The sequence below is a fragment of the Vipera berus genome, assembly GCF_964194415.1.
Source record: "Vipera berus genome assembly, chromosome: 3".
Classification (NCBI taxonomy): domain Eukaryota; kingdom Metazoa; phylum Chordata; class Lepidosauria; order Squamata; family Viperidae; genus Vipera; species Vipera berus.
The window spans coordinates 169,312,315-169,329,163 of record NC_138204.1 but is presented as its reverse complement, the minus strand read 5'-3'; the positions used below and the strand labels follow the sequence as shown (position 1 = coordinate 169,329,163).

Genomic DNA, 16,849 nt, shown 5'->3' with positions numbered 1-16,849 from the left:
TTTATGGAACTGTTCCATCTGCTCAACATTCTATTCCACAATGTGGGATAGATATAATCTTTGGAGGGGGATACATTCTCTTTCATTTATTTGGGTAGCTGGTGATAGAAAGTTTGCTACCAGCATTTGGAATAGTGATATATAGGATCTCTAGAGATTACTTTAAAAAAATTATGAGATATATATAATCTATAGACAACTGGATGCCAGTCCAGGATATTGGAGACAATGCTAGGGAAACACAGCCTGAAATCTTTGAATAAGTGTTATCTTTGAACTAGTTACTCTCGCAGCTTAGCAACTGTTCCTGGTTGTGAGGTAAAATATGTTTTATCCTTCTATTACTGAAATCACAATAAATGAAATTCTATCAGAAAACATTTGACATTCAAGTGCATGGTAAAGTTTTCTTTCATTAACCGTGTTTTGAAGGTGAGGTTTTTTAAATAATTGTGTTTTTTTTCTTAACAGCAGAACTCTGCCTTAAAATTCTGCAGGTAAGTTTCCAATGTTTGTCCAATGTGGATATGTATGGAATTCCACAGAGACAATACATGAACAGCTGATCGTCTATTTAATAAAGAGTTAGGAGTGTTCATCATATATTGGTTGTGATTAGTGGAAGTTTGAATAATGCGGCATTCAATTTAGTGTGAATTGTAAATTGTTACCAGATCACGTTTAATGCAACTCAGAATTCAGTTAATGCAAGGTTAATGTGTGTGCAGTTGAGGCGAGCCCCTGTGCAATTGAGGTTGGGGTTCAGATGCTGCTCATTTGCATGTGTGCAAAATGGAGAAAAGGAAGATTCTATGGAAAATAGTACATTAGAACAGTATTTTTCAACAATGGCAACTTGAAAAACGTGTACTTCAACTCCCAGAATTCCCCAACCAGCATAGCAAAGTGATAGAAATATCACTTTGAATAGTGCAAATTCGAATGATTTTTGTAAAATTTATTAATTGCACTAATTGAGTGCAGGTTGCAAGTGGCGTTGTATGTAGGTTGCGATGTATGTGGCATTTGCTTAGTTAACTTCAATCCTGTTAAAACCTATGACCAATGTAGTGTCTATAATTAAAAATACAATTGTTTAAAATATTATTGTTTCAGAACAGTCTTTTGTCAGGATTATAACTGGGCTTCAATTTGCATTTGCGTCTGTCAAGAGTTGATAGGGTGGTTTAGTAATACATTTTCTATTCTCTAATTACCGTATATACTTGAGTATAAGCCGACTCGAGTATAAGCCGAGACCCCCAATTTCACCCCCAAAAACTGGAAAAAGTTATTGACTCGAGTATAAGCCGATCCGCCGTTCTGCAAGCCTCTGCCGCCAGCAGAGGCTCGATCCGCCATTTTGCAAGCCTGAATACACAGGAATACCCTGTGTGGCCAAGGCTCGTCGGCAGGTCTCCGTTCCTCCTGCCGACCTTTGGGGAGGTTTGGGCGCCTCCCCAAACCTCCCCAAACCTCGGCAGGTCTCCGTTCCTGTTTGGGGAGGTTTGGGCGCCTCCCCAAACCTCCCCAAACCTCGGCAGGTCTCCGTTCCTCCGCACAGACCTGCCGACCTTTGGGGAGGTTTGGGCGCCTCCCCAAACGTCCCCAAACCTCGGCAGGTCTCCGTTCCTGTTTGGGGAGGTTTGGGCGCCTCCCCAAACCTCCCCAAACCTCGGCAGGTCTCCGTTCCTCCGCGCAGACCTGCCGACGTTTGGGGAGGTTTGGGCGCCTCCCCAAACCTCCCCAAACCTCGGCAGGTCTCCGTTCCTGTTTGGGGAGGTTTGGGCGCCTCCCCAAACCTCCCCAAACCTCGGCAGGTCTCCGTTCCTCCGCGCAGACCTGCCGACCTTTGGGGAGGTTTGGGCGCCTCCCCAAACCTCCCCAAACCTCGGCAGGTCTCCGTTCCTGTTTGGGGAGGTTTGGGCGCCTCCCCAAACCTCCCCAAACCTCGGCAGGTCTCCGTTCCTCCGCGCAGACCTGCCGACCTTTGGGGAGGTTTGGGCGCCTCCCCAAACGTCCCCAAACGTCCCCAAACCTCGGCAGGTCTCCGTTCCTGTTTGGGGAGGTTTGGGCGCCTCCCCAAACCTCCCCAAACCTCGGCAGGTCTCCGTTCCTCCGCGCAGACCTGCCGACGTTTGGGGAGGTTTGGGCGCCTCCCCAAACCTCCCCAAACCTCGGCAGGTCTCCGTTCCTGTTTGGGGAGGTTTGGGCGCCTCCCCAAACCTCCCCAAACCTCGGCAGGTCTCCGTTCCTCCGCGCAGACCTGCCGACCTTTGGGGAGGTTTGGGCGCCTCCCCAAACCTCCCCAGGTCTCCGTTCCTGTTTGGGGAGGTTTGGGCGCCTCCCCAAACCTCCGCAGGTCTCCGTTCCTCCTGCCGACCTTTGGGGAGGTTTGGGCGCCTCCCCAAACCTCCCCAAACCTCGGCAGGTCTCCGTTCCTCCTGCCGACCTTTGGGGAGGTTTGGGCGCCTCCCCAAACCTCCCCAAACCTCGGCAGGTCTCCGTTCCTCCTGCCGACCTTTGGGGAGGTTTGGGCGCCTCCCCAAACCTCGGCAGGTCTCCGTTCCTCCGCGCAGACCTGCCGACCTTTGGGGAGGTTTGGGCGCCTCCCCAAACCTCCCCAAACCTCGGCAGGTCTCCGTTCCTGTTTGGGGAGGTTTGGGCGCCTCCCCAAACCTCCCCAAACCTCGGCAGGTCTCCGTTCCTCCGCGCAGACCTGCCGACGTTTGGGGAGGTTTGGGGAGGCGCCCAAACCTCCCCAAAGGTCGGCAGGAAGAACGGAGACCTGCCGAGGTTTGGGGAGGTTTGGGGAGGCGCCCAAACCTCCCCAAAGGTCGGCAGGTCTGCGCGGAGGAACGGAGACCTGCCGAGGTTTGGGGAGGTTTGGGGAGGCGCCCAAACCTCCCCAAACAGGAACGGAGACCTGCCGAGGTTTGGGGAGGTTTGGGGAGGCGCCCAAACCTCCCCAAACGTCGGCAGGTCTGCGCGGAGGAACGGAGACCTGCCGAGGTTTCGGGAGGTTTGGGGAGGCGCCCAAACCTCCCCAAACAGGAACGGAGACCTGCCGAGGTTTGGGGACGTTTGGGGAGGCGCCCAAACCTCCCCAAAGGTCGGCAGGTCTGCGCGGAGGAACGGAGACCTGTCGAGGTTTGGGGAGGTTTGGGGAGGCGCCCAAACCTCCCCAAACAGGAACGGAGACCTGCCGAGGTTTGGGGAGGTTTGGGGAGGCGCCCAAACCTCCCCAAAGGTCGGCAGGTCTACGCGGAGGAACGGAGACCTGCCGAGGTTTGGGGAGGTTTGGGGAGGCGCCCAAACCTCCCCAAACAGGAACGGAGACCTGCCGAGGTTTGGGGACGTTTGGGGAGGCGCCCAAACCTCCCCAAAGGTCGGCAGGTCTGCGCGGAGGAACGGAGACCTGCCGAGGTTTGGGGACGTTTGGGGAGGCGCCCAAACCTCCCCAAAGGTCGGCAGGTCTGCGCGGAGGAACGGAGACCTGCCGAGGTTTGGGGAGGTTTGGGGAGGCGCCCAAACCTCCCCAAACAGGAACGGAGACCTGCCGAGGTTTGGGGACGTTTGGGGAGGCGCCCAAACCTCCCCAAAGGTCGGCAGGTCTGCGCGGAGGAACGGAGACCTGCCGAGGTTTGGGGAGGTTTGGGGAGGCGCCCAAACCTCCCCAAACAGGAACGGAGACCTGCCGAGGTTTGGGGAGGTTTGGGGAGGCGCCCAAACCTCCCCAAAGGTCGGCAGGAGGAACGGAGACCTGCCGAGGTTTGGGGAGGTTTGGGGAGGCGCCCAAACCTCCCCAAAGGTCGGCAGGAGGAACGGAGACCTGCCGAGGTTTGGGGAGGTTTGGGGAGGCGCCCAAACCTCCCCAAAGGTCGGCAGGAGGAACGGAGACCTGCCGAGGTTTGGGGAGGCGCCCAAACCTCCCCAAACGTCGGCAGGTCTGCGCGGAGGAACGGAGACCTGCCGAGGTTTGGGGAGGCGCCCAAACCTCCCCAAACGTCGGCAAGTCTCCGTTCCTCCGCGCCCTGCCTGCCTGCTTCTTTCCGCTGCGGAAAGAAGCAGGCAGGCAAGGCACGGAGTTTGGGGAGGTGCGCGTGCACCTCCCCAAACCTCCCCAAACTTCGGCAGGTCTCGGACGGCGGTGGCTTGGGAGAGGTGCGGGCGATCCCGGAAGCACCAAAGCCTCGGCCGCGCACAAGTCCTCGGTAAGTTTTTTTGTTGACTGGAGTATAAGCCGAAGTGGAATTTTTCAGCCCAAAAAGTGGGCTGAAAAATTCGGCTTATACTCAAGTATATACGGTATGTGATTATATTTAAGTAGGAAAAATGTTTCAAACAACCTTGACAATTGTTTAAGTATAAAGGTAAAGGTAAAGGTTCCCCCGCACATGCGTGCTAGTCGTTTCCGACTCTAGGGGCCGGTGCTCATCTCCGTTTCAAAGCCGAAGAGCCAGCGCTTGTCCGAGGACGTCTCCGTGGTCATGTGGCCGGCATGACTGGACGCCAAAGGCGCACGGAACGCTGTTACCTTCCCACCGGAGTGGTCCCTATTTTTCTACTTGCATTTTGACGTGCTTTCGAACTGCTAGGTTGGCAGAAGCTGGGACGAGTAACAGGCGCTCACTCTGTCACGCGGCACTCGGGATTCGACCCGCCAAACTGCCGACCTTCAGATCGACAAGCTCAGCGTCCTAACCCACTGAGCCACCGCGTCCCTTTTTTTGTTTAGGTATACCAAAGTATAAAAAACTATGATATAAATATAGTGGAGAGAAAAAGAACCTGCTGGAAACAAGAAACAGCTTTTTTACTTGCTCTGTAAAAAAGTTCAGACTACTTTGAACTTTGTCAGCCTTTCCTAACTTTTTGTCCTATAGGAGTTGATTGTCAGGCCAGATGGAAATTATAGGAGCTTCATCTAATTTATCAAGAGAACAACAGGGAAGAGAAAGCTCATTTAAGAAACCTTTGAGAATTCATTTGATTAGGACTTTGTATATTTGTATGTTTTCCTTAATACAATTAGAATTGAAAGCAATTTCAGGGAGGTTATTTGCCTGTGGGAATGGGTAAGGCCATGATTTCTCATAACCCTTTAGAAAAAGGAAAAGGTATCACGTATTTCCATCCCTATATGGGATATCACTGGCGCCTGTTGTTCATGCAAGAAATATGAATGGGCCAACATGGAACGCCATAAAGCTATTAACGTCCCTGGGCCATATCTTCTTTTAGGATCATTGGACTCCTTTTCCTAATAGTGATTTTGTAAGTTTGGGGGTTTGTCTGTATGGTAGTCAGACAAAAAAAATCATTTCATTTTAAAATAGGTCATTCTATCGAACAATTTAAAATTAAGGTTGTTTAGGAGCAGTATTTATTTTAAATGAAAAAAACAGAGGCATATAATCACCTCTGTGCACTTATCGCCACTGTAATTGAACCTGTCCACCTTACTGGTTGTCTTCCACTTCTCCTTTTTTCCACCTTTCCCAGCATTAGAACCTTTTGGCATAATGTGTTCGAGGTAGGATAATTTCAGCCTGGTCATTTGCGCCTCAAGTGACAACTCTAGGTTGATTTGGTCAAATTGTTTTCTTGGCTATCTACGTATGGTATTCTCATGATCTTGTACAACACTAAAAGTGCAAAGGTGTTTAAAGGCATCAATACGCTTCCTGTCCTGTTTCTTCAAAGTCCAACTTTTGCTTCCATGTTTTAATGATCATACACAATAATAAATATGAGATTGAAGCCAGGCTGATTAAATGACTACATTAGCACTTGCGTCTGTGGAGATTCTCTTCCTCGGGGGAAAAACCCAGTCCAGTTACTGTTTCAAAGAGCAACTTTGAGACATAAATTAGCACTCAAATCTCTGATCAGCCACGAGATCCCTTGGGGATTTTGGACTAGATCAGGGGTGTCAAACTCAATTTCATTGAGGGCTGGATCAGCATTGCGGTTACCCTCAGGGGGCCAGGTGGGTATGGCCAGGGTGGGCATGGCTAGAGTGCGTATGGCCTACTGGGTGGGCGTGGCCAGCTCTACATCGTTCACATCAAGGGTGCCTATGGGGGCCTGGGCAGGAGTGGGACAGATCTGAGGCTCTGGCAGAAGGAGGGTCTCTGGGCCAGGGCCAAGGCAGTGGGGGCCGTTCCCTCACTGTTTCCAGGATGGCTTCGTGGGCCGCATGAAACCTCTTCGCGGGCCGGATCCGGCCCCCGGGCCTTGTGTTTGACATGTCTGGACTAGATACTCTTTCAAAGGGTTATTATGAGGATAAAAAAAATGGGGCAGGAGTGACATATGTACTTTCTGATCTAGTGGAAGGAAGACTAAGAAATGTTAACATAAAAAGTATATATTATTTTTAACTACAATTTGAAATAGAAACATAATTTCTTGGAATCTCTGGTGCTAAGTGGCCTTTTTATCTTTAATTGCAGAGTGCTGATTCTTTTGCTGGCTGCAGGGGGGCTTCCATTCTATGACCCACAGGTTAGTTGTTTTCAACTATGAGAAGCACGAACTCTCTTGTAACAGATGCCTGAAATAGTGACAGAATGAACTTCACTAAATGGTTTGAACTAAGGAATATTTAACCTAGAACAGAGTTTCTCAACTTTGGCAAGTTAAAATGTGTGGACTTCAACTCCCAGAGTTCTCCATTCAGCATGCATGTTAGCCCATTGCATTTCAGGTAAGCAAGTCAGTAAAAAGCAAATATATTTATGGTCCTTTAAGGATATTGCATATTGCAATAATAAGTTCAATAACTTCAAACATATGCAGAATATTATTTTCATTGGGTATTTTAAATTTCTCATTTCACTGTGTACATGTGTTTTATAACCCACCCCTCTGAAATTGGATGCATTTTAATACAATGTTCCTCAGCACCTCTCCATTTTATATCTTGCTGCAGTTTGGACAGTTTTGCACTTTCTTCAGAATTTTTGTTCTCTGCGACAGAAGGTTTTTCCTCTATCTTATTCTTAATGCATGAGAATTTCTTTAGAATTACTTTTAGGAGTATTTTAGGCTTGTTTATTGGTATATATGGCCAAAGATGAGATTGCTGGTTTTGCTTTTTCTATATAATTGTCTATGAAAACTATAATACTGTTGGTGTGGTGAAGTGATACATAAGATGCTTTACTTATTAAAATATTCCTTAATGTAACAGTCACAATTGAAACAAGGACACTTTGATGTTTTATTTTGCAGTTTGATACACATGGCTATTTTTGGGCCGTCGTACACCTACTATGTGTTGGTAAGTTTTTAATAAATTAGCAAAAAAATAGTTAAACTTTCTGGCCTGCACATAGTTCCTCTTTGCTATGAGTCTCAATTTTCTGTCTTTACTCCATACAGTATCCGGTGGCTTACATAAGCACTGTCTTTGTTACTTTCTGCTGGAATAGAAAATCGTGTAATAAAAAACTGTATGTCCTCTCCAAAGGTCCATGTTTGGTCCAACTTTACACTGAATTATATAGCATTGTGAAAATGGAAAAGTAAATTAACAGAATCAAGTGGGAGAGAGAATTTGTTTTTTACAATTCTTGTAATTTCAGAATTAGAAAAAGAAATTTAATCTGTACTAGTTAGGAAAAAAGATTGTTATAAATACAAAATGCAACCCAAGTTGAAATAACTTTGCTGCTATAGAACAGGGGTGTGAAACTGCCGGCCCACAGGCCAGATGCATCATGCAAAAACTGTGCCCACCCCATTGCCGGCAATGGGAAAATAGTCACGATACGTCGCGACACATCACATTGACACCCATGCTATAGAAGGTTTGGATTTTTATATAGGCAAGTAGATCTTTAACCATAGCTCTGTGTCTCCCTTTTTGAAATTGTTCCTTGTACCAGAGGATGAAAAATGTATTAACATTCCGACTTCATGTTTTTTCTTTTACAGGTGCTTACAAAGTATTTTACAAGTTGTGGAAACCAAATTCTCTAAGGTGATTTTTTTATGACTATGAAGTATTTAAAATAACACTAGCTGGTCTGGAGGAGGAGAAAAATATTTTATTCTTTAGCTCTTTATATAATTAATATAAAAGACTAAGAAGGATTAATAAGGAGACAAAAGGAAGAAATTGATGGTTGCTTTTTGCAAGTATAGGTTAACTTTCCATAGTTTGATACCCTTGAGATGTATTGGAACTAAAATTCTCAAAATTTCTTGGCCAGTTTATCCACTAGATAAATAGGTACCAACCGCACTCTGAGATTTCATGTTGGCCATGTGACCGTAGAAAAGTCTTCAGACAGCTCTGGCCCAATGGCCTCGAAAGAGAGATGAGCACCATCACCTATAGTCAGCAACAACTAGCGAAATAAAATCTGCAAAGACTCCTTTACCTTACTTTATCTATCCAGTAGTAGCTAAAAATTCCGGAAGTTACTTTTGGTCCCAACATATCTAGAAAAACCTGGTTTGAAAGAATAGCATTATTAGAAACAGATATAATGAATGGAAGTATTGTTCAGCAGAAGATTCTTACTATTCATTATGGTAATTAAATAATCTCTAGAGCCCAAAAGACATGAGTAGATTTATTTATGTAATAAACTTTATTGATTGCCTCAGTTCTGAGGGACTCCAGGCAGCGTACAGGTCTAACACATAATAACTGATATATAATTTGATGGAAAACAGTAACAATCTCTTTGACTTCATTAACTCCATACAACCAGTCCCCACTCAAAGACATTCCAAAAATACCAAATTTATATTTGCCTTCAAGTAATGAGCATGGGAGCCACCTTTGCTTCTGGAGTCACTTTATTCCAAAAGAGGGGAGTCTGCATAAAGAACACTCTCCATCAAACTCTTCCCTTTACACCTCATAATAGGAGGACACTTTCAACAGATGCATCCTGCTCATCCAGATCAGTTGTCCATCTCTCAAGCCAAAGTCAGTAGCAACAGAAAGTATAGAGATAAGACAGGCTCCATAAATAATTGGTCACTCCCTGAAAATATAATTGAAATATATATACATAATTTACAGATGACTATATTTTTGAGTAAGGACAACCTCTGAAAAAAATTGTCAATCTTTTTCTAATTCCATAGACCAATTAAAAATCTCTCTTTCTAGTATGAAGAAAAAAAATGCATGTTTTAGATCAAAGTGTGAAAAATGTGTGGGAAAGCCTGATCTATAGTTTTCTGGAACCAAAAACACTACTCTAGCAATTTCTGTCACCTTATCATAGAAATGATGGGAAGATAAGCTTGATTAAACTTCTGCCAGTTCTTGTTAGCTACCCACCATGACTATTTAATTACCTTGGTGAAACATCCTCATCTCCAAGACAACTCTAGATGTCACACAATAAATATACAGTCAAGCTAACATGTATCTGTCAGATTAAAGGACCTGCCTAAATCAAACTCAGGAAATCTCGTAATTGAAAGAAAATAAAAGTTAATATCAAAAGTGTATGTTTGTATATTTAATTATTTAACGAGTAATTGACAATGTTTGATAGAGTTCTGACATTAAAGTAACTGACTTTTTTTTTCCTCCTTAGTAATTCTGAACAACAATATATAAACTATGCATTCAGGTACATTATATCTTGATTAAGGAAAATATGGAATGTTTGCCATCCCCTCATAACTGTACATACATTAAGATGAATAATTTTAATATCTATCATATTCAAATTGCTCATTCATCTTATTTAATGCTATTTTTTATTTAATTATATTTTGATGGAAACACAATGCGATTTTTCTAGGCATTATCAGCCAGTTATAAAAAAGGAGTGAATTCTAAATTGAATGCGATATAATGTGATGCCCCAGAGCAGTCATGCTGTGTTCCATGGAATCTATACTGAGGATCAAATGGACCTAGAAAATGGATATTTTTCTGTTTGTCAACATTCAGGAATGCTGCTTACATTTGCAACAAATGTCTTTCTGCAATCTTAGACTCACAAATATAGAAGCATGCTGTATTTATAGAATTCTGATACCCAGATGGATCCGAAAATAAGTCAAAGAGCCTACAGCCCCCCTGAGAATATTTTTAGATGAATTGAAGGTTTCTGGAAGAGTCCTAGATTAAGGAAGTTATTGTAATAAATAACGGGTTATCTGTTGGTATATTAAAATTACTACGGTAATTAATTATATCTTTTATTTCTAGCGTGGTGATGTTGGCTTTTGCATCCCACCCAACAGGTAAAAATAACAATAATTATAATTGGTATATGTCTCTGTGTGTGTGTGTGTGACCCAGTGTTATTTCTTTATGTATGCTACTTTAGAATTTAGTCTGATTGTGTGTTCCACTCAGTGCTTTTTTTGTAAAAGAAAAAGGTGCTGGAACTCACACATGTCATACAAACCACCTTGCCTACGCTACAAGGTTTCATCCAAAAAAGGTGCCGGAACTCCATTCTGAGCGTTCTATGAGAAAAAAAGCCCTGGTTCCACTACACATATGAATCATTTTTACATACTCAGGACTCTATTCCTTTTAAAAGTTTTAGCTAATCCCAAAATAGCCCAAAATCCAATCCTGAGATGCTCTGATATTGCATGATTTGGGAGCTTCACATGTATAGCTTCTTCACTGCTAATATTGTTGTGAATATGTGCACATTAGAGTTTGATGTTGAGGCCGAGGAGTGCAGCTCAGCATGTGAAAGAGAGTCTGAAAAATGAAATTGTTCATCATTGCATCACAACTGACAAATAACACTTAATGCTCACTTTATGAATCAGAATTGTCTACTGTGTTTGATTACAGCATTTCAGAGGCCCACTCCTCAAGGTGTCAGCCCTTGTTGCCCTCTAGCATGGCGCCTGTCTGCCTATAGAATAGCAATTCTAAGTCTTTTCCTTTATGCTGAACACTACTTCATCATCAAGAGTTTTTGGGAACATTGTAGATCAATCCAACCCAAAAGGATAGCTTTCTTTCTGTTGATGGTCTGCAAAGGAGAGAGTTCAGCTTTGCCAGTAAAGTACTTTTACTTCTAGCATACTATAAAACAGAATTTAGTCTTTTAATTTTGATCTCCAAAGATTGTGAAATAAAACAACTTGTAGAATATACAGCATTCAAATTTTGTGTAAACTGGGAGACAGTGAGTTTCTCCTTAGGCACAAAGCCTGCTGGGTAACCTTGGGCTGGCTACATTCTCTTAGCCCTAGGAAAGAGACAATGGCAAACCACTTCTGAAAAAGGAAACCTCATGGACTTGTCAGGGCACTCTCTGAGAACTTAATATGTTTAAATGGAAAAAGAAAAAAAAAGACAGGTCTTTAGTTTACAATTGCTATGGTTCTTAGCCAACAACATTGGACTAGAAGACCTCCAAGGTCCCTTCCAACTCTGTTATTCGGTTATCCAAAAACAAGCTAGCTATTGTGAAGTGGTCTTCTCTCCAGATGTTTTGAATCTGCATGTCCCAGAGTCTCTCAAATGTTAGGACAGGCCATTTTAAAGAAAACACAGAATCAGCAATCCCCCACCCCAAAAAAAGTGGGCCTTTATTTACCCCGATTCTCCCAGATGAAGAAGAAATGATAACATAGGCAGATGAAAAATAAATCAACTTCTATAGCCTTTTCAATAAACTCTCATACTTATTCCTAATTTTCCCCAGTGACTATATGTTTTCTGGTCTGCTATTTAGGGGAAGATAGTGAAAAACACCTCTAAATCTTGCAGGATCTTATTACAAGTAGTCCTTTAACAACTATTCATCCAGTGATTATTCAAAATTACAATGGCCCTGGACAAAGTGATTTATGACCATTTTTCACACTTATGACTGTTGCAGCATTCATATGGTCACATGATCAAAATTCGGACACTTGGCATGTATTTATCATGGTTGCAGTGTCCAGGGTCATATGATCAGCTTTTGTGACCTTTTGACAAGCAAAATCAATGGGGAAGCTGGATTTACTTAACTGTGTTACTAACTTCAATGATTAACAATTATGGCAAGAAACTCATGGGGCATATATATATTCAGCGGAAAACAAATTATTCCCTGAATAACCATGATTATAAATGGGACTCTTGCTCATGAATTTCTATGGAAAATACAAACATTTTAAAAGTGCAAACATGCTCCTTAAATGGCATTCTTCCCTTTTTTTTACAACTTGATTTCAGATTGATGAGAAAGAGAATGAAATGTTGCAAGTGCAGTGACAAATTCCTGAAGTGATAAAAATCATGTTAAAACCAAAAATAAGTGATTCAATTCCAGTGTTACAATGTTGTATTCCTCTATTCTGTCCATTTTTCACCAGGGCAACCATATACTGGTGCCAATTTTTAAAAAACTAAAAATATGATTTTATTTCTTAGGTGATCTCTTCAGTGCCTTGGAATTTCCACTCCTGTACTTTTACATCTTTCACAGCAGTTGCCTTGCCAGGTAACTTTTCAGGATACAAGCCAGACCTTATGATATACGTGAGAAACAAACTACTAGATTTTTGATGAGCTGTTAAAGGTGTTTCTTTTTTTCTAGGCTCAAGTATGGTCCAAAGCATTCAATTATTGGTCCGCAATGATGCATCATGCTAACTTGAAATTTAACCAAATGTTTTTTTTCAAAATATGCCAAACATTATGTGAATAAATTATAGGATTATTTGCAGCAAAAGGCTGCATAACTTTTTGGTGGGTGCTTTTTTTGTAAAAGAAAAAGGTGCCGGAACTCACACATGTCATACAACCCGCCTTGCCTACCCTACAAGGTTCCATCCAAAAAAGGTGCCGGAACTCCGTTCTGAGCGTTCTATGACAAAAAAAGCCCTGATTATACAAATTATAGTGCAGCATTCATGAAAGGCACCAACACAGGAGAAGTTCATTGAAGTGCATTAGATCAAAATCCCAACACATGTCTGTTCAGAAGTGAGTTCATTTACTGTTACTCACAGGGCGCACTCTAAATGTTTATTTTTAAATCGTTTTGCCCCTTTATTTATTTATTTTATTTATTTTTATTTATTAAATTTATATACCGCCCTTCTCCCGAAGGACTCAGGGCGGTGAACAGGGCATATATAAATAGAAAATACAAAAATTAAAAGAGAATTAAATAATTGCCCAGATAAAACAGTAGCAGTATAAAACCCATTAAAAACCCTAACATTCCCCCATCGGGCCAGGCCAGCTTGTTCAAATAGATGGGTCTTCAGACCGCGCCGGAAGGAGCGAAGGTCCGGTGCCGTCCGGAGCTCAACCGGCAGTTGGTTCCATAAAGCCGGAGCGCCCACAGAGAAGGCCCTTCACTCAGTTTGGTTGAAGTAAGCTTCTAAAAGGTATTCTTGCTAGATTGAACCAACTATTAGTAATATTTTAAAGGGTCCTCAAGATTTCTCAGCTGATATCTCCATCCCTGACATTGTTGAGGCATTCTTCAGATACTTTTTGAGTTAAAAATAACTTTATTAATCCTGATGGCAAATGGGACCATTTTGTTGCTAAGCAGTAGGTTGTAAAGCGCAATATTACGTGACTGCATCACTTAATGATGGCAATCCTGCAGTCCTGGTGCTGTCATAACCCTAGGGCTGTGTGGGTCATTAAGAGAGAAGCAGCAGAATCCTAAACAAGCATGCCAATGGGTGCACAAGTGTTGCTAGTGGGGGAGGATGGATACTGCAAGCAGGCTTTGAGTGCAGGTGGGCTGCAGGTACTGCAGGGGATGCCAGAAGCATGCCCTATGGAGTCCAGGTAGGTAAAAAACTGGGGGACCAACATCCAACTTTCTACCAGCTTCCTCATTGACTTTGCTTGGGGGAAGCCAGCAGGGAATGTCAAAAATTGTGAAATGACTGTGTTTCACTACATTATTGTAATTACAAGTTGGGCACAGAGTACCTGGATTGCAATCAAGTGACCATTGGGACAATGTGACAGCCCCAACTTTGCAGACAGGTCACAAGTCCCACTCATTTAGTGCTATCATAATTTTGAATGATCACTGAACAAGTGGTTGTAACTCAAGGACTACCTTTTTTGAGCATAGAAGCATACCATCACATTTGTATTTTGGCCCTTTTCCATTACAAGAATTGCCTCCTGAAAAATAGTGACTTTCTAAAACAGGTGTCCCCAACCCCTGGTCCGTGGACTGGCACCGGGCCATGGCATGCCAGAAACCGGGCCGCGCAAACAAGCAAAGCCCCATCTGCGGGATGCAGGCACTACATGAAACCACACCCCCTCTGGCCCACGGAAAAACCTCTCTCCACTGAACCTGTCCCTGGTACCCAAAAGGTTAGGGACCTCTGCTCTAAAATCAGCTAAATAGATGAATAAAATTTGAACTGTGGTTTAAAAATGGGCAGACTATTGTATTCTGGTGCAGAAATTGTCCCCATCAAACAAAGCATCTTTAAGCAAAGTTCTGGCACTGGAATGCTCCTGCCAGCAAAAAGGAAGAGCAATTTTTGCTGATTGGGCTTTCTTCTTGTAACCTAATTTCTCCTACCACAGTCTGTTCCAGAATTAGAATGGTACTACTGCAAAGGAGAAGGAACTGGAGGAAATTCCTCATCCTGCCTTCCTCGATGGGATTCTTTATGGAATCCAAAGTACCTTTCCCTAACATAGTGCCAAAGGCAATGCTGGCTGGGAATAATGGGAAATAATATCCAATACATCTGGAAGACACCATATTGGGAAAGCTGATTTAAAGCTTTCCATATGTGATGGAAAAGTGTTAGCAAAATAGGGTTGTTGCTGCTCATCTCTAAGGATCTTATTTGAACACAAAACCTCAACTAATACATTTTTCTACTACTCACCACAGTGGACTTCTGGGATTTCTTCTGACTTTACATACTATGAAACTTAAAAGCAGCAGTTCCTCAGGACAATATATAACTTGGAATTTCTTAGCAAAGGTAAGATGATTACTATTCTATTACTCAAAAATTTAAATGAACATTTTCTTTAGTTTACTCATTACAATGTTAATAACCCATAGTTCTATTATTTGTTTCTATAATGTAATAAAACAATAAAAAGAGTCTTTTCTTACTATGTCCATCTCCTTCACAGATTTTATCAAACTATATATAGATCTTCCACAAATATGCTTTGTGTATTTTTTTAAATTACTGTTATTTTTTGAGATCTCATAGAGCAGAATTTCTACCTACCACATTGTACCACATTTTTCTACCTAGTACTTGATAAGAGAAAAATGTGGGTTAGACAGCATTACCACCAAATGAATTTGTAGCAGGCTGACCGGCCATACTCAGCGTATGGTCCTCTGTGGAACTGCATCTACATGGAGGGAAGTGTGTAGTGGGGTTCCACAGGGCTCTGTTCTGGGCCCAGTGCTCATCAACATCTTCATCAATGATTTGGATGAGGGGATAGATGGGGAACTCATCAAATTTGAAGACAACACCAAGCTGGCAGGAATAGCCAACACTCCAGAAGATAGGCTTAAGATACAGAAGGATCTTGACAGATCATTGAACATTGGGCGCTATCTAACAAAATGAAATTCAATGGTGAAAAAAGTAAGGTTCTACATTTAGGAAGAAAAACCAAATACACAAGTAAAGTATAGGTGGTATCTTGCTCAATAGTAGTAACTGTGAGAGGAATCTTAGAGTCCTAGTGGACAATCACTTAAATATGAGCCAGCAGTGTGTTGCATCTGCCAAAAAAGCCAACACAGTACTAGGCTGCATTAACAGGAACAGAATCAAGATCACATGAAGTGTTAATACACTTTATAATGCCTTTGTAAGGCCACACTTGGAATACTTCATCCAGTTTTGGTCACCACGATGTAAAAAAGATGTTGAGACTCTTTTAGAAAGAGTACAGAGAAGAGCAACAAAGATGATTAGGGGACTGGAGGCTAAACATATAAAGAATGGTTGCTGAAATTGGGTATGTCTAGTTTAATGAAGAGAAGGACTAGGGGTGACATGATAACAGGGGTTGCCACAAAGAAGAGGGAGTCAACCTATTCTCCAAAGCACCTGAAGGCTGGATAAGAAGCAACGGATGGAAACTAACCAAAGAGAGAAGCAACCTAGAAATAAAGAGAACTTTCCTGACAGAACAAATAATCAGTGGAACAATCTGCCTCCAGAAGCTGTGAATGCTCCAACACTGGAAGTTTTTAAGAAGAGACTGGACAACCATTTGTCTGAAATGGTATAGCGTTTCCTGCCTGAGCAAGGGGTTGGATAGAAGACCTCCAAGGTTCCTTCCAACTCTATTATTATTATAGTTATTATTATTATTACATAATTAAGATTTTCCACAAAGCCAAAAAATGGGTTTTCTTTGAAATCCACATTACTGGTAATATTACATTGGAAATCACAGCCATATTTCTGCAGCCATTAAGTGTAGTGAGGTTTTTTTTAAATCATGGAAGGTGAAAATTCTCACTGCACCCCCACAGGATCTTTATTCAATTTCAGTATTTAATTTCCATATGAAACAAAAGGGCATTGCAAGTCTTTACTATAAGTTCTTCAGCCTCTATACCAAGGGTCTTCAAACTTGGCCCTTTTATGACTTGTGGACTTCAACTCCCAGAATTCCTCAGCCAGGCATGCCTAGTTGAGGAATTCTGGGAGTTGAAGTCCACAAGTCATAAAAGGGCCAAGTTTGAAGAGCCCTGCTCTACCCTGACTCTTAACTTTTTATTGTGGCTTTTCTTCCATTCTGGTTATATGTAATATTATTGTATAAAATGCTGAAATGTATAAAGCATCTTCCTACCATCATTCAGAATGCTGAGCATCATTAATAATGCAAAAAATGTACATAGTTTTTCTGCTA

At 42.6% G+C, this 16,849-nt stretch overlaps 1 protein-coding gene across 1 annotated transcript in view; it reads left to right on the top strand.

Annotated features, from left to right (window-relative positions):
• The window catches only part of TMEM241 (transmembrane protein 241), a 43,559-nt gene that overhangs the window by 14,734 nt on the left and 11,976 nt on the right, over positions 1–16,849 (top strand). The window contains exons 6-13 of the mRNA XM_081324442.1: positions 472–497; positions 6,459–6,510; positions 7,240–7,288; positions 7,945–7,990; positions 9,573–9,608; positions 10,196–10,230; positions 12,380–12,449; positions 14,841–14,934. Of these exons, the coding sequence (XP_081180568.1) occupies positions 472–497; positions 6,459–6,510; positions 7,240–7,288; positions 7,945–7,990; positions 9,573–9,608; positions 10,196–10,230; positions 12,380–12,449; positions 14,841–14,934 (408 nt within the window). The remainder of the gene's footprint in view (positions 1–471; positions 498–6,458; positions 6,511–7,239; positions 7,289–7,944; positions 7,991–9,572; positions 9,609–10,195; positions 10,231–12,379; positions 12,450–14,840; positions 14,935–16,849) is intronic.